This window comes from Trichechus manatus, unplaced genomic scaffold, assembly GCF_000243295.1.
Source record: "Trichechus manatus latirostris isolate Lorelei unplaced genomic scaffold, TriManLat1.0 scaffold00002, whole genome shotgun sequence".
Classification (NCBI taxonomy): domain Eukaryota; kingdom Metazoa; phylum Chordata; class Mammalia; order Sirenia; family Trichechidae; genus Trichechus; species Trichechus manatus.
In genome coordinates, this window is record NW_004443938.1 from 20,909,258 (window position 1) to 20,930,918 (window position 21,661).

The 21,661-nt window shown below is 42.2% G+C and overlaps 1 protein-coding gene across 2 annotated transcripts in view; it reads right to left on the reverse strand.

Moving 5' to 3' along the window:
• The window catches only part of PLEKHG1 (pleckstrin homology and RhoGEF domain containing G1), a 133,930-nt gene that overhangs the window by 64,648 nt on the left and 47,621 nt on the right, over window positions 1-21,661 (reverse strand). For both annotated transcript variants that reach the window (XM_004368829.2, XM_023729125.1), the window contains one exon: window positions 5,253-5,353. In XM_004368829.2, coding sequence (XP_004368886.2) covers window positions 5,253-5,353 — 101 coding nt within the window. The remainder of the gene's footprint in view (window positions 1-5,252; window positions 5,354-21,661) is intronic.

The window sequence follows — 21,661 nt, forward strand, 5'->3', positions numbered from 1 at the left end:
CTATCTGGCAAATCTATGGTTAGGGCTTGTAATAACAAATTTTAAAGTTTCTATTCCCAGGATGCTCCCTGGAAAGGAGGATGGTGAGACTTTGTCTCACGTACTTTGGATATGTTATCAGGCAGGACCAGTCCCTGGAGAAGGACATCATACTTGGTAAAGTAGAGGGTCAGCAAAAAAGAGGAAGACCCTCAACGGGATAGACTGACACAGCAGCTGCAACAATAGGCTCAAACATAAAAACGACTGTGAGGATGGCTTGAGACCTGGCAGTGTTTCGCTCTGTTGTACGTATGGTCGCTATGAGTCAGAACCGACTTGACAGCACCTAACAGCAACAACACTGCTAGTTCAAGTCTAAGTTTTTCAACACAATATGATAATAACGTGACTAAGAGACTAAAGAGGGCCAAAAGAAATGGTTTCATGTTGACCTGAAAAACTCAGCTGACTAGATTTTTTGCTTTAGGAAATATTTCCAAAATACAGAACACAGAGTAACATGATAAATACTTATTAATTCCTACTCTCAAATCCATCAAAGCATTTCCTTGTGCTATATACAAAATACTAAACAATGTTGAGTTAGAAAAAAAATACTAAACAATGTTGAGTTAAAAAAAAAAACAAAAACTTGTAAAAGGTTGACACCATTTATGCCAGGTTTCAAATAAGTGAAAGCATGTTAGATACTTTAAATAGATACCTACATACACAGTAATGGGAAAAAAATCCACAAATGGGAACGAAACACCAAGTGTTGGCTAGTAGTTAACAGTTATACTGGAGTGCTGAAGCCAGATTATATAGTTTGCCTGAGCCAGCTCTGCACCTCTCTCCCTAATTCCGTGTTCAGTGAGGTCATGTTAGTAGTTTGAGATCTGCTGTGATGGGAGTGTTTACACCACAGTAATTGGCAAACACTGTAAATCCTGGATTCCTCCTCTCCTGGCTCCACCCAGAGAGCCAGTGTGCCAGCACATCACTGTGCCATTCTGCACAGAGTGGAAGAGGATCGGGGAGGGGTATACAGGGGCTTCAACTTTATTTGTTAACATCTTTCTGCTTCAAAAAAAATTGAAAGCAAATATAGCACAAAGAAAGGCTTTGATAGAGCTGGCGGGAGGAATTCATGGGTATGTATCATGTTACTCCATGTCCTGTATTTTGGAAATAGTTCCTAAAAAAAAACACTAGTTAGCTGAATCTTTCAGGCCAGCGTAAAACGATTTCTTTTTGCCCCCTTTAGAGATTTAAGTCTTGCATTTGTGGCCACATTACTATTATATTATGTTGAAAACTTAGACTTGAACTAGCAACAGAAACTTTAAAATCCATTATTTCAAGCCCTAACTGTAGATCTGAGATAGTGGTATCTTTGAAATCAATTGATGTAAGGTATATAATAAAAGATTCTTAAGAAGCATTAATATAAAAAGTCACATGAATATACTTACTTAAGCAAATATAATAATAATAAAGGACAATGAGCAGGTGTTTCCTCTTTGGGAGCAAACGAGTGGATCTGAGAAACATCTGGCCTCTAAATTAGACTTCAGATTTAAGAGAAAGGAAATAAGAACAAATGGGGACAAACCAGTACAGATAATTCAGCTGCAAAGATTAAATGAAGATATTTTTGAAATCCGTGACTGGTATTAAGATTTGACAAAACCAGGTATCCAAAATAAGCAACACTGGATTTCTAGCTCTATGTCCTTGAGCAAAGAAAGGACTCTGCACATGGTATGACTGAGTTCTCATCTAGAAAACGTGTACAGTGACGTGCATTTTCTCTACCTCACAGAGCTGTTAAGGGGATTGTCATGGATTGAATTGTGTCCTCCAAAAATATCTGTCAACTTGGCTACGTCTTGATTTCCAGTATTGTATGATTGTCTACCATTTTGTAATCTGATGTGATTTCCCTATGTGTTCTGTATTCTATCACTATGATGTAATAAAATGGATTAGCGGCAGTTATATTGATGAGATATACAAGATTAGATAGTGTCGTAAGCCAATTTCCTTTGAGATATAAAAGTGAGAAGCAAGCAGAGAGATGGGGGACCTCATACCACCAAGAAAGCAGTGCTGGGAGAAGAGCGTGTGCTTTGGACCTGAGGTTCCTACACTGAGATGCACCTAAACAAGGGAAGACTGATATATCACAAGGATCGTCCTCCAGAGCTAACAGAGACAGAAAGCCTTCTCCTGGAGCTGATGCCTTTAATTTGGACTTGTAGCCTACTAGACTGTGAGAGAATACATTTCTCTTTGTTAAAAGCCATCCGCTTGTGGTATTTCAGCTTTAGCAGCACTAGATGACCAAGACAAGGATTAAACAAGATAATGTGTGTGAAGGGGATATACAAATATGATCTACACAAGGGACAGGCATGATCATGGTCATATGGGCATATAATTGTGTCACCATACTGATGCCTCACATATCAGCATCAGGGTGCTGATTGAGTCTGACTCAGGTTCATTTTAGACATGTCTGATTTCCTGGTTCAGCCAACACCAAAGGGACTCAGAGAATCAATTCAGGAGTGTAGAGGTCTTCTTGGTAATCTGACTTTTGAAGACTGTACTCTGCTACAACGGTCCCTACTTGTTGACGCAGGGCACTAAGTCCTTATCTTCCTTTAACTTAGGAGACACATAGAGATGTAAACCTCAGGGAGTAAAAACACCTCCTGGAGTATGCCAAAACTTCATAAACCTTGGCTTGAAAGAAAGGGTTCCACTCTGGCAGGAAGACGTGTGGTTAAATGTCTGGGCTTTGGAGTCATAGAGATGGAGATCATGCAGAGAAGCTCTATGGCATCTGGTACGAAGTAAGCACTTGACAGATACCAGCTGTCATCAACTTACAGATATACCACCAGAAGGCCCAGGCTGGGGGGCTCCCAGCATCTAGCCATCTTCCCAGGTTAAGGTGTCACTGGTGGGCTCTGGAAGGAGAATGCATGCAGGTGCTCATGGGATTTCACCATCAGTGACTGCCAGATGGGGGCCTGCCTACCACCAACACATCATTAATGAACATGTGGACTTTGGATTCCCTAAATTCAGGTTGTTATGCTCTTTCTTTACTTTCTTATGAGTGTGTTTATTTCACCTAGATAGTATTTCTCAACTGTGGCTGCATATTACAGATACCTGGGGACCTTTTGAAAAGTGAGATGCCCTGGCCCCACCCCAGACCAGTTAATCAGAACTTCTGGGTATAGGGTCCAGCCATCATGTTTTTAATAAAAGCTGCCCAGGTGATTCCAGTGTGTAGCATGTTGAGAACCACTGTCTCAAAACATACACAGTGGTTTTCAAAGTCTACTGGGTCAAATGAAAGAGAAATCCTACAGTGATGGTGGCATTTCCTACAGCCTAGGCTCTTAGAATTAAAGGATTGGTTCATTCAATTCAACAAATATGTCTCCCAGAGGACAGGCTTGTGCTAGGTGTTAGAGATTCAAAGGTGGCAAAGGAAACATGGACACTGCCCCCAAAGAGCTCACAGATATTGATTTCAATGAACAAGGAGGGATATGACTTAGCTTGCATTATAGTTGAGTCACAAAATGACAAGGCATTATAGAATTTTATAATGGAATGGTTAACGTGCTCAGCTGCTAACCAAAAGGTTGGATGTTCGAGTCCACCCAGAGGTGCTGTGACAGAAAGTCCTGGTGATTTACTTCCAAAAGAAATCAGCCATTGAAAACCCTGTGGAGCACAGCTCTACCCTGGGGTCGACTTGAAAGCAACTGGACTGGACTGGACTTACTATAACAAAATCAATGTCATCATTGGTTAATGTTTTGGTGCTTACATTGGTCTGGTACTCAGCTAGGCTCACTGAAGGCATACTTAGTGGTATATTAGCTCACTGAAGCTTCACAGTAACCATATGTGCTAGATATTTCTATTACTTCTATCCATTCATTTGACAAAACTGGTAATGACTCCTGTCTTGGGCTGGGTTCTCTAGAGAAGCAAAATCAGTGAAGTGTATACATATATATATAGAGAGAGATTTATCTCAAGGAAATGGCTCACACAGTTGTAGAAGCTGGCAAGTTCCAAGTCTCAGGGTCAAAGGCGTCAGGCTGGAGGCTTCTCCTGACTCACACAGCTGCAGGAGCTGATGAACACAAGATCGGCAGGTCAGACGGCAGGCCGCTGGCTCAAGTCTCAAGAACCAGAGGTCAGATGATGATGAGCCAGATGCAGGATCCAGAGCAAGTGAGTGAGCTTTTCCAGAACATCCACATATATATTGGATGCAGGCCACACCCTCAAGGAAACTCCTCTTACAACCGATTGGCTGATCACATCAGATCACATCATGGAGGATGACTACATCATTACATAACTGCCAAATTATATCATTACATAACTGCCAAATTACATCATTCCATAACTGCCAAACCACTGAGAATCATGGCCCAGCCAAGCTGACGCACAACCTTAACCATAACAACTCCTGTGATGGGCCCGACACTGTTTTAGGCACCATTGCAGTAACAGAACCGACACAGATCCCTGACTTTGTGGAGTGTTCTGGGTGGTAGTGGGAGGAAAGAAACAACAAACATAATGTAAAAGTAACTCATACAGTGTGTTAGGAATTGGTAAGTGCTATGAAAACAAAAAAGTAGAGAAGTTAGGAGGGTCAGAAGTGCAGGGGTGCATGCACACATGTGTACATTTGTATGTATGTGTGTACATTGTATGTTTGTGCATGCCTGTGTGCACGTGTGTGCCTGCATGTGTGTGTGTGTGCGTGCATGTGTGTATTGTGCATGTGCACATGCAGGCTGCTGCATTAAATAGGGCGCTCAGGTAAGCCTCACTGAGAAAGTAAGAACTAGCAAAGACGTGAAGTGCGGGAGTTAGTCACTTCCCTCAGTTTAAAGACTCACTCAACGTCACATACACGGCTCCACTGCGATACAAGCCCACTGTGTTGCACACCACAGTCTGTACTCTTAACCTGCCTCCTATTTCGTCTTCCAAAAAGATCACAATGTATTGTACTGATTTTCTTGCCTGCATCCCTTTCAGCTCTCTGAAGCCCAGAGCTTGTCCTGTTTACTACTGTAATTTTCTTCACAGATGACAGCCCATAAAATTTGATGAAGTGGAGTCAGAGATTACAGGTGATCAGTTATCTTAGGCTGCATTAATGTCAGAGAAATTCATAACGTTCCTACATGAGAACCACCCCTTGAGTGTTAACTTACCTGTTGAAGTGGTAGATATCCTGGATGTTTCCAAAAAGGGCTGATCTTTCTTCGGTGCCCAGAGGCAGTTTAGTTTGGTCCCTGATACAGTCAAGGTAATCCTGTGAAATCAATGAGAAGGAGGTCTTAAATACTCCTGTCCTTTTCCAAGTTGTCATTAATTATTCAAGATGACTCTTTCATATCAGTTTCAAGTAATTATTATAGTAATGTACTCATTAACTATACTCTGAGAAAACAGGGCGACTTTTTAATTAATGATTACAATACTTAGCACTTACAGAACAGGGAGTTTTCACAAGGAAAAAGAGTGAAGTATCTACTACTGTATCTATCCCCAAAACGGATTAGAACATTCCTAGGTAGATAATACAATGACCACAGTTACCGAGAAGGTGAGCATTTTGGCATAACATTGTATGTTTCCTTGCCTGATTTCTATGACAAAAATATACTCCAAAATTCATATAGTGGGAAAAAAGGAATAAATATTTTGAAATGTGACAAAGTTGTTTTAAATATAACCTTTACGCCAGAAAGCTACCAGTTGCTAAACTACAGAACTAAATTCTTCCTCAAATACCAATTTATTTAAAATTTTTTCTCCTTTTTTTAATAAACATAATTCATTTATGCTAACAGGTTATATTAATAAGCCATGGGAAATTTTAATTGAAATGATTTTATATGTTTTGTTTACACAGAACCCACAGATCTGATGTGGGTTCAGATCCACAGCGGGTTAAATTTATGTGGCTTAAAGGCTATCTGAACTGCTGAGAAGGGAAAACTGCTTTCCCGCCCCTGTGTGCTAAAGAGCTCATAACTGAGTGTTCCCCTTCCCTCTAGCAATGCTTGAAAAAAGAACTCTGTAGGAGGCAAGAAAACGATAAAGAAAAAAGCAAAAACAGCTGAAATAACGTAAAATGAAAAATAAATACAATCCCCTGCCCTGGCTGAACAATGCAGGATGGCTCCTGACCAAGGGTAACACGGCATTCTGGCACTTAGAGGAAGTCACCCTGAGAAAAGTCAGCCAGACCAGGAAAATCCCAGCGCTGTAACCACATTCCAATGTCCAAAAGCAAACACCACAGCATGCAGAGGAGAAGAATACTGAATATACCGTGGACTGTCAGAAGAACGAACAAATCAGTCTTAGAAGAAATATAGCTAGGATGCTCCTTAAAAGTGAGGATGGCAAGACATTGGCTAGCTTACTCTGGACATGCTTTCAGGAAAGATCAATTGCTAGGTGGATTAGCAGATGGTCAGCAAAACCCAGGGAAACCCTCAATAAGACGGACTGACACAATAGCCACAACAATGGACTCAAATATCCCAACAATCATGAAGATGGCACAGGACCACCATGTTTCATTGTGTTATACATGAGGTTGCCATGAGCTGGAGATGACTCGATGGCAACTAACAGCAAAAAAGCACAAGGAGAAACTTAAACTTAAGAACCATCAGACAATAGTTTCTTAGACCTTTTAATAATTCACATCTTTTCTCTCAGGCTCTTTATGTTCCTCAGTAAAAAAAGGTAGAGCTTCGTCAATAACTTTATTGAGTAGCACATTTCACAGTTTGCATCAAATAACTTATCATTCTAGTCTTTAATACAATCATTGTCATGCATGAACCAATGTTCATAATTTTTTTTACAAGCTTTGTGGTAATATCTTCTTAAGAAAGTGACTGTCTCAGTAAGAAACTAGATTCACAGGGTTAAGTGTAGTTGATACTGAAAAACGACAATAGCAAGACCTATTCTCCTTACCTTTATGAATGGAACAATTATAAGGAGCTTAAGTACCTGCATAGGATATAGAGTTAATGCCCAAATACTAAAAGCTAACTTTAATGAAGGCTAGAATTGAAGTATAAGTACATTTTGAACAACATGTAAAACTATGCTTCCTCAAAAAAATAAACGTATTCACTGACACTCTCCTTAAATTATACATGGATACAAAAGGATGGACCAATATTCAACTTGTGTCTGTATGCTTATATCTGATACAGTTGAATACTTTCTGGAGTCCCTAGGTGGTGTAAATGGTTAACACGCTTGGCCACTAACTGAAAGATTGGAAGTTTGTCTTAGTTATCTAGTGCTGCTGTAACAGAAATACCACAAGTGGATGGCTTTAACAAAGAGAAATTTATTCTCTCACAGTCTAGTAGGCTAGAAGTCCAAATTCAGGGCTCCAGCTCCTGGGGGAAGGTCCTTGTCATCAATGTTCCCTTGGTCTAGGGGCTTCTCCCCGTGGAAGCCCCGGGTCCAAAGAACTCGCTCTGCTCCTGGCCCTGCTCTCTTGGTGCTATGAGGTCCCCATGTCTCTCTGCTTGCATCTCTCTTTTATATCTCAAAAGAGATGGGTTTAAGACACAACCTAATCTTGTAGATTGAGTCCTGCCTCATTAACATAACTGCCAATAATCCCATCTCATTAACATCATAGAGGTAGGATTTACAACACACAGGAAAATCACATCAGGTGACAAAATGGTAGACAATCACATAATAGTGAGAATCATGGACTAGCGGACTTAACATATATTTTTTGGGGACACAATTCAACTCATAACAAAGTTCGAGTTCATCCAGATGTGCCTTGAAAGAAAGGCCTGGCAATCTACTTCCAAAAAATCAGCCATTGAAAACCCTATGAGGCACAGTTCTACTCTGATGCACATGGGGTTGCCAAGAGTTGGAACTGACTGGATGGCAACTTTTTTTTTTTTTTTTAATACTTCTCAATCACCTCATATGCACGCAAAAGTTGGATAATAAAAAAAGGAAGACAGAAGAAGAACTGGTGGCGTTGGCAAAGAACAATGAACATACTATGGACTGCCATAAGAACAAACACATCAGTCTTACTTAGAAGAAATACAATCAGAATGCTCCTTAGAAGTGAGGATGGCAAGACTTCAACTTGCTTACTTTGGATATGTCATCAGGAAAGAGCAATCACTAGAAGGACATCACGGTTGGTAAAGCAGAGGGGCAGTGAAAACAAAGGAAATCCTCCACGAGATGGACTGACACAGCAGCCACAACAATGAACTCAAACACACCAATGATCATGAAGGTAGCACAAGACTGGGCAACATTTCGTTCTGTTAGACGTGGGGTCGCCACGTGTTAAGACGATTTGATGGCAACTAACAACAACAGTACTTTCGTCAACGTTTTAAAAGGACATATCGTATACAAACCTAAGAAGGTAAAGCGGAAGAATACAGTTGGGTGAGAAATTTAAAATGTAAAATGGAAGACTACAGATGGGCATGATCCACACCAAGGCAGAGGATGAGCGGTGGGACAGAGATGATGTGTGTACACCAAACTCACACAGCTGGCATCAGAGACGGCAGCCGGGCTTAGCAAGAGAATGAACAATGCTTCTCACTTCAAGTGTGAACCTTGCTCATTTGCAGAAACCCGACACTAAATTCTTCATGCGAGGGAAAGACTCAGTTAAGGGGTTCGGACAATTTCTTCTGGAGCTAGAGACAATGAACCATGACCTACTTCCAGCAAATGATGGCCCTTCTCCAGCTGAAAGGGTTTCAAAACCCCAGAGTCCATGGTAGAGAAATGAGATTTTAAAAGCTGCTTATTTTCTGAAATTGTTGAGAAAATAGAATGTTTGGCATCTGAGTTTTTGAAAGCCACTCTAGAAAACAGATCAAAGTCGTAGGCCACAACTTGTTTCCCGCACTGATCATAATGAAGTCTTTTAAGCATGGTACTTTAACCCTACACCAGTTTCTGCAAACTACTGTAGCATGCTCTGCATTAGCACCTGCGGTCATCCAAAGCTAAAATGAGAGGTTGGGAGCTCAGTGATAATAACAGTCCACTCTGTGCTCAAATGACAGAGTAAAGACTCCAGTGAAATTTATTAGAGCCTGCCACGCTGCTTATTAATTTTATTGGCTTGATGTCAACACCTATGGCTACCCTACTGTTAACAGTCAGGGATCAATTTAAAACTCTAACATGGAAAACAAATATTCTCCAAAAGGATCAAAGAATTCAATCTACTTTGGGGAGTGAGAGGACGGGGCCGACACCTACAAAAAAGAGCTTTTCACCACTCAAAACGATTTTCTCTTTTCCAATTTTAAAGTTCCTCTAAGCTATTTATTTTCTAATCAGTTTATGTCCTTAAGCCCCCATTAATTATAAGATTTGTATACCAGTGCCCTCCTCTCGGAGCTCTTGTGGCGCAGTGGTTAAGAGCCCAGCTGCTAAGGAAAAGGTTGGCAGTTCAAATCCACCATCCACTCCTTGGAAACCCTATGGGGCAGTTCTACTCTGCCCTCTAGGGTCGCTATGAGTCAGAATCAACTCGACAGCAACAGGTTTGGCTTTTGGTTGGCCCTCCTCTCATTAACTTTCATCATTCCTAGTAACATCTGTTATTGGAAATATCTAAGTAGAGTCTAAATGGATGCTATTCAACGTGTGATTTGTAGACAGGTGCCTGTTTGCAAACTGTTACAGATCTACGACGAGGTAAGTTTAGAAATTGAGAGTAAGCATGTAGAAATGCTTACTGAATTTAAACAGAATAATGTAATATTTGTAAAATCTAATAATAAAGTTGGGGCTTGTATTTCACATTTCTGATGTTTTTTTCTATTTTTTGAGTAATTCATTTTTTTATTGTATTTTACAGAAGTATCAGTGTGTGATAGACTGTGAAAACAAACAAACAAAAACCAACCAACCCACCCCTGCGCCTCAGTGTGGACAGTTTGAGAATCCCTGATCTAGACAACCACGGAGCAGGGAGGCTGTCGAGAGGGGGCTGCCAGCACTGGGGCAGAAGGTAACCTCATGCCCTTGGTAACTTATCTTACTCCACAAGATGCTCTGAAAGAATTTAGTTAATGGGCTCCCATCTCCCTTCTTTCTCTGAAGTCACATTTCAAATGTTTTAGAACTATAACTTGTTTAACACGATAATGAAGGTAAACCATAAAAAGAAAGAAAAGGTAATCATCTAGAATTATAATGTCTATCAATACTTTAGGGGTCCCTGGGTGGTGCGAACGCTTAAGTCCTCAGATGCTAACAGAAAGGTTGGCAGTTCGAACCGAACCAGAGGTGCCTCGGAAAAAAGGCCTGGCGCTCTACTGCCGAAAAACCAGCCATTGAAAACCTTATGGAAACACATGGAGTACCATGAATTGGAACTGACTCAAAGGCAACTTTTTTTTTTTTTTGTATCCTTCTTACCCTTTCCCTCGTCTCTTGCATGTAGATATTCCCATTGTAGAAACAAAACGAAGAAGTTCTGTTCCTAAACCTTCTTGCTTATGTTTCAAAACTCTAGCTGGTGGTTTGATGGTTCAGTCTTTTTTGGTCTAAGCTTCTGTGGTTAGCACTTCCAAATGCCAAGGCATTTGATGTAACTCTTATTTGAGATTTCTTTTTTTTTTGGTCTTAATTTTAGAGGAAGCCCCTTTTTCTGTTTCTCTAACCCCTGTATCTTTTCTAGAAAGCAGTCATCTATTTATGCAAACACGTGCCCTCCAAATTTCATGCAGTACATCGAGATGCCACTGATACAATAACTTACATTTGCATATCAATTTAGAGTTTAAAAGCATATTCACTCATACAGATCTTTTTTTTTTTTGGTGAGGACATAAGAATGTGCGCCATGTTGTGTTTTACAAGTTAAGAATTAAAAAACAAAGAATAAAACATGAACCCTTCCCCGCAAGGAGCTCCCCAGCCAGTTGAAAGGACAACTGGAAACAAAGCACAACGAAGTGTTCTGTAGGCGTGAGTGACACATGGTCAGTCCTTCAGGCACAGGAGGCAGAGGAGGAAGGGGTTCATTCCAGGGAAGGGGAGAGGCTTCATAGAGGGGGCGATGGTGGAGCCGACTCTTAAAGGGTGACTAGCAGTTTGTATACACAGAAAGGGGTAGGAAGGAGACAGACACCCAGAAAGACTGAAAAGAGTAAGCAAAGGCCCAGGGTGATGAAATAACATGGTGCAGTAAAGGAAAGTAGAAGTAGGTGGGATTGGCTGAGTGAGCAGGGTATGGGCACACAGCCCTCGGGGTACAGCTGCCCTGTGAGATGAGGCTGGAGGAGGGGACAGGACTGATCAGGGAGAATCTTCCCTGCTATGTGAGGGAGTGACAAACCTATGTGAGGAGGTGGCAAACCAATGAAGGGTGCAATGGGATCAAAGATCATTTAAGCATCAGTGAAGAATTCTCACCTTCTAGACTCCCAGGCAGTGCACCTCATGTGCAGCTGCTACCCATCTGTCAGTGGAGGCCTGAGTGTTGCTGTGATGCTGAACAGGTTTCAGTGGAGCTTCCAGACTATGATGGACTAGGAAGAAAGGCCTGGTGATCTCCTTCTGAGAATCAGCCAATGAAAACCCTATGGATCACAAGAGACCGACTGACAAGCGATTATGGGGATGGTGTAGGAACCGGCAGTGTTTTGCTCTGTTGTGTGTGGGGTTTCCATGATGAGGGAGCCGAGCTGATGCAGCTAACAACCACAAAGAAAATAGAAGCTATAAAGCTACAGGCAGGGAGGTCAGTTAGAAGTCCACTGTAGAGCGCAGGTAAGCGCAGAGCAAATCCTACACATCAGTGAGGTGGAGAGCAGAGAGACTCAACCAGATGTGGAAAACGAGAGAAAAGAGGAAATCAGGAGGGAGCGGCAGGGTTTGGGTGACTGAGCGATGGTGCTGGCTTTCGGGCGAAGGATGTCTGGGGCTCTTTTCTCTTCTCTCACTTGCACCCCAAGGAGGAAGGTTCTATTCTACTAGGTCGCAGCAAGGACATTTTGCCATCCACTATTGCACTGAGTAGGTCTAAACGTCAGGGAGCACGACCCCTCTGACCCCTCGTCCCATCCGTTTGGCTGGAATGTGGAGAGAGGGGGGCTGCTCCCTCTGGGGAGAAGGACCAACCTTCTGTTTTCTTTCCCAAGTGGCTGTGAGATAAAACTCACTCAGGGCTGCTCCAGCTGCCCTGGCCTGCAAAGGCCTCAGCAGGGTAGTGCTCGGCCTTGCTGGCTGGCTGGTGCCCACTGGACTGGACTTCCTCACACAGGATCAACTGTTTAAAGACGCCTCTGGGGACTTCTGGTGAAAACTAAACAAGGTACGTCTTTTGGCCTGGGTAATCTAGGAAACGGGAGACCTTCATTGGCTCAGTCTGCTCACCTTGGTCTTGTCAGGGTCAAAGTTTTACGAAGAAACACCATTATCCTCTGTGTAAATAGTGCCCTTGGGGAACATCATGACATAGGATCGGTTCAGAATCATATGTCCCTGACCAACCAAATGACTGATCAACCAACCAACCATCCAACCAACCAACCAACCAACTAGTTGCCGTCGAGTAGATTCTGACTCATGGCGACCCACGTGTGTCAGAGTAGAACTGTGCTCCATAGGGTTTTCAATGGTGGTGATCTTTTGGAAGGAGATTGTAAGATGACATGGAGGTGACCTCCTCTAACTTCATGAGGTGGAAGGAGAATCAAGATCAACAGCCCAAGGCCGATTCCTATGAGGTGGAGGTCAGTCACGCCTCCTCTCTTCGCCATCTTTACCAATTCTGACACCAACTGCCCCTCCCACAGCACTCTCTACTTCTCTGCTGGGTTCAATAATTCACTGCAATGGCCACACAGAACTCAAAGACAATACTCACGATTATGAGGTTTATTAGGGAAGTAACAGGTTACGATTTAGGTTCAGGAACGCTCAGGGTACAGTTCTTCTATCAGGACAGGCTCTTTTCAGCTATGCTTGCAGGCATGCCTCTCTCTGGCCCCTCGGCCTCTGCCCTGCTCAGGCAAGCACTACAAGACTCTTTTAGCTCTGCTGATAAGTGCCCTGAGGCACCCTACTCTGCCAGTAAGCCTCAGCCCAAAGGCACTCTGTAGGTAGGCAAAAACTACCTCCGCCAAGTGTCTGGAGGCACCCTACTCTACCAGCAAGCCTCCTGTCCAAGGGCACTCAGCTTCTTTCTCACTCTGTGGGCCAGGAAGCCCAACACGCCCGTCTCCTACCAGTCTCCTGGCTCTGCTGCCTCTGCTTCTCTGCTAATGCTTCTTGCCATTTGTCTTCAGTGTTACAGCTCTCTCTCTTGGTCTCCTGGTTCCAGGAGCTTTTCAGGGCAGGGATCCTGGGTCTAAAGGATGTGCTCCATGCTTGGCCCTTCTCCCTTGGTTGTGGTGAGATCCTCTCTTTTTTACCTCTCAGATGTCTCATTTTAAGCCTACTGGGATGGCAAAAATGACCAATCCCCATGTTAGGGTTCCATATCTTATTAGCATCGTCACACCCAATCATTGGAGGGGAGTAACAAGACCATGGCAAGAAAGACCACACAAAAGAGATCCACTGCACTGCAGAAATCATCAAGATTTTCTCCCGAGGTGCCTGAGTGGGTTTGAACCACCAACCTTTTGGTAAGTAGCTGAGCACTTGACTGTTGTGCCACCAAGGCTGCTGTAGGTCCCTAGCCAGATCCCTACTTATTCACTTTATCTTCCCATTCATTAAGGGAACTGAAGAGAACATGGTAGTGGTTGGGGGGTAAAGACAGCGAGTCAGCTTTGGACATGTTAAGATTGAAGTGATTCCAGGACATCCCCAAGGAGGGATTGAACAGGCACAGGGTCTGGGAAGAAACACTGAGCAGTTTTTTCCTGTGCAGCTCTAGGCCCATTTTACAGGGTATTGACAGAATGGAGAGACCAACATGATCTCCCACATTCAGGGCCCAGGGCCATGGCAAGCACCTGGCCAGGAGAAAGCAACTTCATAGTACCTCAGAGCTAGCAAACTCAACCTCTGCGAAGCTGGTGGCCACCACACCAGCAGTAAGGCACCTCCAGAGTGTCTCCCCATTTCAGTTTGAACACCAAAGAGCCCTTGCATAAGAGGGTTTAGCAAAACAAATTCAAAGGTAAGACCTTCAGCATGGCAGAACTCTTGTGGCCTACACAGACAGAAGATCACGCCCCCTCGTGAGAAGAGTAGGGAGGGGATTCAAAGGGCCATAAGGATCTTGGAGCACAGAGCCAGAGGGTCAAGATGACAGGAGTCAGGAAAGAGTGGACATGAGCATCCCACCTCTTCCAGAAATAGTCTCAGGGAAAGTTATGAGATAATGGATTCCTGAGTACAGTGACCATATAGAGCTTGAAGATTGATTTGGAAGTGAGGTAATAGATGAGTGTGAGTTTTGAGATGTTGGCTATAAAGTGAAGGAGAGTGGCGGGGAAATAACTGGAAACGATGCAGGACCAGAGAAGAACCATCCATCATCCATCCGTCCATCCATCCTCCATCTATCCATTCATCCCTCCACCCACCCACCCACCCACCCATCCATCTATCTACCTGTCCATCACCCATCCATCCATCCATCTACCCACCTACCCATTCAAGAACAAGTATTGGGGCATGTAGGGAAGAAGATAGTGGAAGGAGGAAGCCTGGAATTACAAGAGGGGGATGACTGGCAATGTAGAATAGTGAAGAATATAGAAGATAATGGTTAGAGCCAAGATGAAGGCAGAGACATAAGAAGAAAGAGGAAACCTGAGCAAGGAACACCCTTTATAGAGGTAGGGCAGAGAGTGGCCAAGGTAACACTGGTGAGCTTCATTTTATGCTGTAGAAAACAAAATTCTAACAAGTTAGAGTAGATAGAGTACAAAGTGGAAGTTTCTGCCTCAAAGACCTCCTCTTTTTCCCCAAAGCTTGCTCTCCAGAGGTGATGGCTGTCAATAAAGGGGCATACAGGCTTCTGGGCTAGGTGATAGGTACACAGTTATATCTGCCAAAAACTAGGCTCTATATTTCATTCACAATTGTTTTTTTCCACTTAATAAATGTGTTGTTGTTGTTAGGTGCTGTACAACAGAACAAAACACTGCCCAGTGCTGCACTAACCTCACAATCGTTGTTATGCTTTAGCGCACTGTTTGGGCCACTGTGTCAATCCATCTGGTCGAGGGCCTTCCTCCTTTTCAGTGACCCTCTACTTTACCAAACGTTATGTCCTTCTCCAGCGACTGATCCCTCCTGATAACATGTCCAAAGTATATGACACGAAGTCTCACCATCCTTGCTTCTAATAAACATTGTGTCTATACTTCATCCAAGACAGGTTTGTTTGTTCTTCTGGAAGTCCATGGTATATTCAATATTCTTTGCCAACACCATAATTCAAAGGCATCAATTCTTTGGTCTTCCTTGTTCATTGTCCAGCTTTCACATCCATATGAGGCAACTGAAAACACCATGGCTTGGGTCAGGCGCATGTTAGGCCTCAAAGTGACATCTTTGCTTTTTAACACTTTAAAGAGGTGTTTTGCAGCAGATTTGCCCAATGCAATGCGTCTTTTGATTTCTTGACTGCTGCTTCCATGGGCGTTGATTGCGGATCCGAGTCAAATGAAATCCTTTACAATGTCAATCGTTTCTATTTATCATGATGTTGCTTATTGGTCCAGTTGTGAGGATTTTTGTTTTCTTTATGTTGAGGTGTGATCCATACTGAAGGCTGTGGTCTTTGATCTTCATCAGTAAGTGCTTCAAGTCCTCTTCACTTTCAACAAGCAAAGTTGTGTTATCTAAATATCGAAGGTTTTTAATGAATCTTCCTCTAATCGTGATGCTGCGTTCTTCATATAGTCCAGCTTCTCGGATTATTTGCTCAGCATACAGATTGTATAAGCATGATGAAAGGATGAACCCTGATGCACACCTTTCTTGACTTTAAACCACTCAGTATCCCCTTGTTCTATCCGAACAACTCCCTCTTGGTCTAAGTACAGGTTCCTCATGAGCACAATTAAGTGTTCTGGAATTCCCATTCTTTGCAATGTTATCCATAATTTTCTCATTCTTTATAATGGCTGCATTGTAACCATTCAATTGCTTTATTATAATGTATTTAATAAAGATTTTGGGGCACACATCTTACGTGCTAGGCACTGTATGAAGGGGGGATGCTCAAAGATGAACAAGATATGATCCCTGCCCCACTAGGTGCTCATAAGACAGTAAGGTAGAAAGAGATGTAAATGAAATAAGTCATACTATGGGTAGCACAAACGGTTAAGCACTTGGCTACTAACTGAAAGGCTGGCTTCATATCTACCCAGTGGTGCCTTGGAAGAAAGGCCTGATGATCTACTTCTGAAGGATCATGGCCATTGAAAACCCTATGGAGTACAGTTCTAGTCTGACACAGATGAGGTTGCCATGAGTTGGAATTGACTAGATTCATTAACATCACAGGCAAGTAAAATTTTGCTGAAAACCGTTGCAGCAGTACATTAACAGGGAACTGACAGATATTCAAGCCAGATTCAGAAGAGGATGTCGAACAAGTGATATCATTGCTAATGTCAGACGGATCTTGGCTGAAAGCAGAGAATACCAGAAAGATGTTTACCTGTGTTTTTACTGACTATGTAAAGGCATTCAACTTTGTGGATCATAACAAATTATGGATAACATTGCGAAGAATGGGAATTCCAGCACACTTAATTGTGCTCATGAGGAACCTGTACAGAGACCAAGAGACAGTCATTCAAACTGAACAAGCAGATACTGCGTGGTTTAAAGTCAGGAAAGGTGTGCACCAGGTTGTATCCTTTCATCACACTTAATCTGTATGCTGAGCAAATAATCCGAGAAGCTGGACTATATGAAGAAGAACAAAGCATCAGGATTGGAGGAAGACTCATTAACAGCCTTCGATATGCAGATGAGACAACCTTGCTTGCTGAAAGTGAAGAGGACTTGAAGCACTTACTGATGAAGATCAAAGACCACAGCCTTCAGTATGGATTACACCTCAACATAAAGAAAACAAAAATCCTCACAACTGGATCGTAATTAACATCATGATACCAAAACCAAATCCACTGCTGTCAAATAAATTCTGACTCATAGTGACCCTATGTACAACACAGCAGAACTGCTCCAAAGGGTTTCCAAGGCTGTAAATCTCTAAGAGAGCAGACTGCCACATCTTTCTCTTGTGGAGCCACTAGTGGTTTCGAACCACTGATCTTTTGGTTAGCAGTCCAGCGCTTCAGCCACTGCGCCACCAGGGCTCCTTCAACATCATGATGAGCGGAGAAAATATTGAAGTTGTTGAGGATTTCATTTTACTTGGATCTACAATCAACACCCATGGAAGCAGCAGTCAAGAAATCAAACGATGCATTGCATTAGGTAAACGTGCTGCAAAAGACCTCTTTAAAGTGTGAAAAAGCGAAGATTATCACTTTGAAGACTATGGTGTGCCTGACCCAAGATACGGTGTTTCCAATCGTCTCATATGCATGTGAAAGTTGGACAATGAATAAGGAAGACTGAAGAACTGATGCCTTTGAATTATGGTGTTGGCGAAGAATACTGAATATACCATGGACTGGCAGAAGAACAAACAAATCTCTCTTGGAAGAAATACAGCCAGAATGCTCCTTAGATGGGAAGAAAGTGAGACTTCTTCTCATGTACTTTGGACATGTTATCAGGAAGGACCAATCCTTGGAGAAGGACATCATGCTTGGTAGAGGGTCAGCAAAAAAGAGGAAGACCCTCAATGAGATGGATTTACATAGTGGCTGCAACAATGGGCTCAAGCATAGCAATGATTGTGAGGATGGCGCAGGACGGGGCAATGTTTCATTCTGTTGTACGCAGGGTTGCTATGCGTTGAAACCGACTTGACAGCACCTAAAAACAACAACATGACAAAATCTTTCTGGCAACATTTTTGATAAGGGGAGAGGAAGAGAAATATGGAAGAGGGGGTAGAGAAAGAGAGGGAGAAAAGGAGGGGAGAAAAAGAAAATGGGAAAAAAAGACGGGGGCAGAGAAAGAAAGAAATAGAAAGAGAAAGAGGGTGAGCAAAAGAACCCAGGGGAAAGGTCGAGGGGGTAGGAAGGCCAGGGAGAGGAGAAAGAGGAGAGTAAGCGTGTGAGCATACCATAAATGAAAATTAAAAGCAGCTTCTTTTGCTGATATAAAGTTTCATTTCAGAGTTTCATAATTTATGGTATACTAGCCCATCTTATTGGCAATAGGTGAAGTCAGTTCTAATGACTCTGAGATATTTGAGTGAAAGAATAATACAAAGTTGGGAGGTTTCAGCTTCATTTACCTTCTATAGTACTTTCAATACATAAAGCATCAGTAAAAAATGTCAGGAATGGCCTTCTGTTGGACTGTGACAAATGATACATGTGCCTCTTCAGCCAGCTCTATTGTTTCACTACTTCCTCTTGAAAGAAGGGGAGAGAGGGCTCATTCTCCTGAAGGAGAGGGGACAGCTAGACCTAGAAAGGAAGGGGAGCATTTGGCAGTTCTTTCCAGAAAGAGAAACTTGAGGAAAGGGGTGGGAAATAAGAATCTAAGGATACTGAAAAAAAAAAAGAAATACATCTTTGCTTGGTGAAGACAACTGAGAGTCTTTGTTTGGTTTTCGCCAAAGACTTGAAGCAGAAAACATTCAGGAACTGGCCGTATACAGCAACCTAATGATATGAGCAAGATGTTAAGAAAACAGCATTAGCATTAATGACGTTTTGAAAGCAGCTGGACTCCATCTCTTCCTATACTTCTGGCAACCATTATAGAAACTATTTTCTTTGTTTATTTCATATCGATACCAGGAGTAATTATATATATATATATATAAAATGTAGATAAATATAAAGAATATTATAATAATTGAAAGGAAGTTTGATATAACACTAAAATTATTGTCTTAGATTGCCCTTACTTATAAATATTACAAAAGCTCTTGTAAGAGTCCCTCGTATAGTAACACGGCAGCAGAACTTAATTTTCCACTGTTTTGTTATATACTTAATTTAAAAATTGTCCTTAAGGGCATTTTTTAGGACAGGGAACCTACCCTGTATGATTTTGTAACGGTGGACACGTGACATTAAGCATTTCTCAAAACCCACAGAGCTGTACAACACAAAGACTGAATCCTAATGTAAACTTAGGACTTTAGTTAGTAATACTGTACCTACTGCCGTCGAGTCGATTCCGACTCATAGTGACCCTACAAGACAGAGTAGAACTGCCCCCGTAGGGTTTTCAAGGAGGGGCTGGTAGATTCAAACCACTGACCTTTTGGTTAGCAGCTGAGCTTTTAACCACTGAGCCACCAGGGCCCCTGTTTAGTTAGTAATAAGGTATCGATATTGGGTCATCAAATATAACCAATGTACCACAGGAATGCCAGATATTAATAACAGGAGAAACTGCGAAGCGGTTGCGGGTGGATGAGAACTCGGTACTCTCCACAACTAAAAACCTAAGACTGCTCTAAAAAATTGCATGAAGAAAAAATGTGTGCTTAGAGTTTTCAAATTATATTGGCAATGTTTTCATATGCAAAAAGACTTCTTAAAAATTTGAAGAGAGGTAAATAGAGGGCCATGGAGAAGTCCTGTTACATACTGAAATATCTTTCTATACTGACTTGAAACCTACCATTACTTTTATCCCCCGGTACTCTTTCATCCTAACAGATGAAAGCATTCCTGGGATAATCTATGTGCTTAGTAAATGCACATAAATATAAACTGTTTAAAATAGTCAAAATAGGCAACCAGAGAGTTTACCAAAATTGCCTGGCTAAGGCGCGGTCCCAAGCTCCCCGTGGGCATGGGGTGGACAGGTGAGCGAACGAAGTTTATCATCCACTCGCTGTCTGCCCGGAGAACCAACCCTTTGGTAGCCTGCCTTTCCTCCAGCTCTCTTTTTACGTTTCCTGGTGGTGTAGTGGTTACGAGCTATGGCTGCTAACTGAAAGGTTGGCAGTTCAAATCCACAAGGCACTCCTTGGAAACTCTATGGGGCAGTTCTACTCTGTCATATAGGGTTGCTATGAGTCAGAATTGACTCAACGGCTGTGGGTTTTTTTTTTTTTTTTTTGGTTTTGGTTCCTCACGTTAACTTTCCATAGCACATTTATTTATTTACCTACTTACCGACCTTATTTTACTTATTTACTTACTTACTTTACTATACTTATTTACTTTTCTTATACTTAACTTTACTCACTTACTTCCTCACCTTACTTAACTTACCTACTTCCTTACTTGACTGGACTGACTGACTTTTTGCTTTTTGTTCATCCATGCAAAAAGTTTGTTGGTGTGAGCATGCTAGATGTTGTTTCAGGGCAGAAGTTATTATATACAATCTTCTTCTTTTTGATAAAATACACACAATTCTTTACACTTCCCACTAACAATTTTATAACCTCACAGCAGTAACACACAGTATACCATTCTCCTTAAAGGCTAGTGTTTCCTAGCAAGGAATGTAGAGCTGCTGCTGCACCCCGAGTAAGGGGAGCAGAGATCTCAGAAAAACAAACATTAAATACTGGGCTTTCCTGTGTGACCCTTGAAACGGTTCTAGGATGAAGAAGGTCTAAGCTGTTGTTGCTTCAATTGCATGAGTACAAACTGTGCCATACTCCAGGAAATTAGCCTTGGTCAACAGACAGGCTAGAAAATACTTCTGCTCTGATATAATCAACAATTTTACTTGTGCAAAAGACAAGTACTAGTATTGTGGGAGGGGGGCATTGGTGGCTCAGTGGTAGAATTCTCACTTCCATGCGGGAGACCTGGGTTTATTCCTGGCCAATGCACCTCATGCGCAGCTACCATCTGTCTGTCAGTGGAGACTTGTGTGTTGCTATGATAGTGAACAGGTTTCAGCAGATCTTTCACACCAAGACAGACTAGGAAGAAAGGCCTGGCAATCTACTTCTGAAAATCAACCAGTGAAAATCCTATGGATCACAACAGTCTGAGCACTGAGATGGTGCAGGACCGGACAATGTTTTGTTCTACTGTGCATGGCGTTGCCATGAGTTGGGAGCTGACTCAATGGCAGCTAACAATAACAACACTGTGGACGGGATAGGATGTGACCTCAAGGAGCTCATAGTTTATTTGAGAAGTGAAGTTATATGCATAAAAAGATAAATAGCTTCATCTCACCCTCTACCCCTGCCCTTTTTATCTGTCTTTCAAGGTGCAAGAATCGACTGGAGTATCATAGCATAATTTTTTACACTTTTTTACTCTCCAGGTCTCAAGTCAGGTAAGGAGCCAGACAGATACAATTAGACGTGGTTGTAATTTGTAAAGTGGAAAATGGTGATGCTTGCTCAGGTGGCGGTGAGATGCAATGTCTTGGCAACACTTTAAGTACCTGAACATAAGAAACTGATTCATCTCAGTTATAATCATGGTCCTGCTGGTGTAATGTAAAACATGGTAATTAAGGAAAATTAAATAAAAGCCGGAGGGTTTTGTACGTGGCAAAGAAA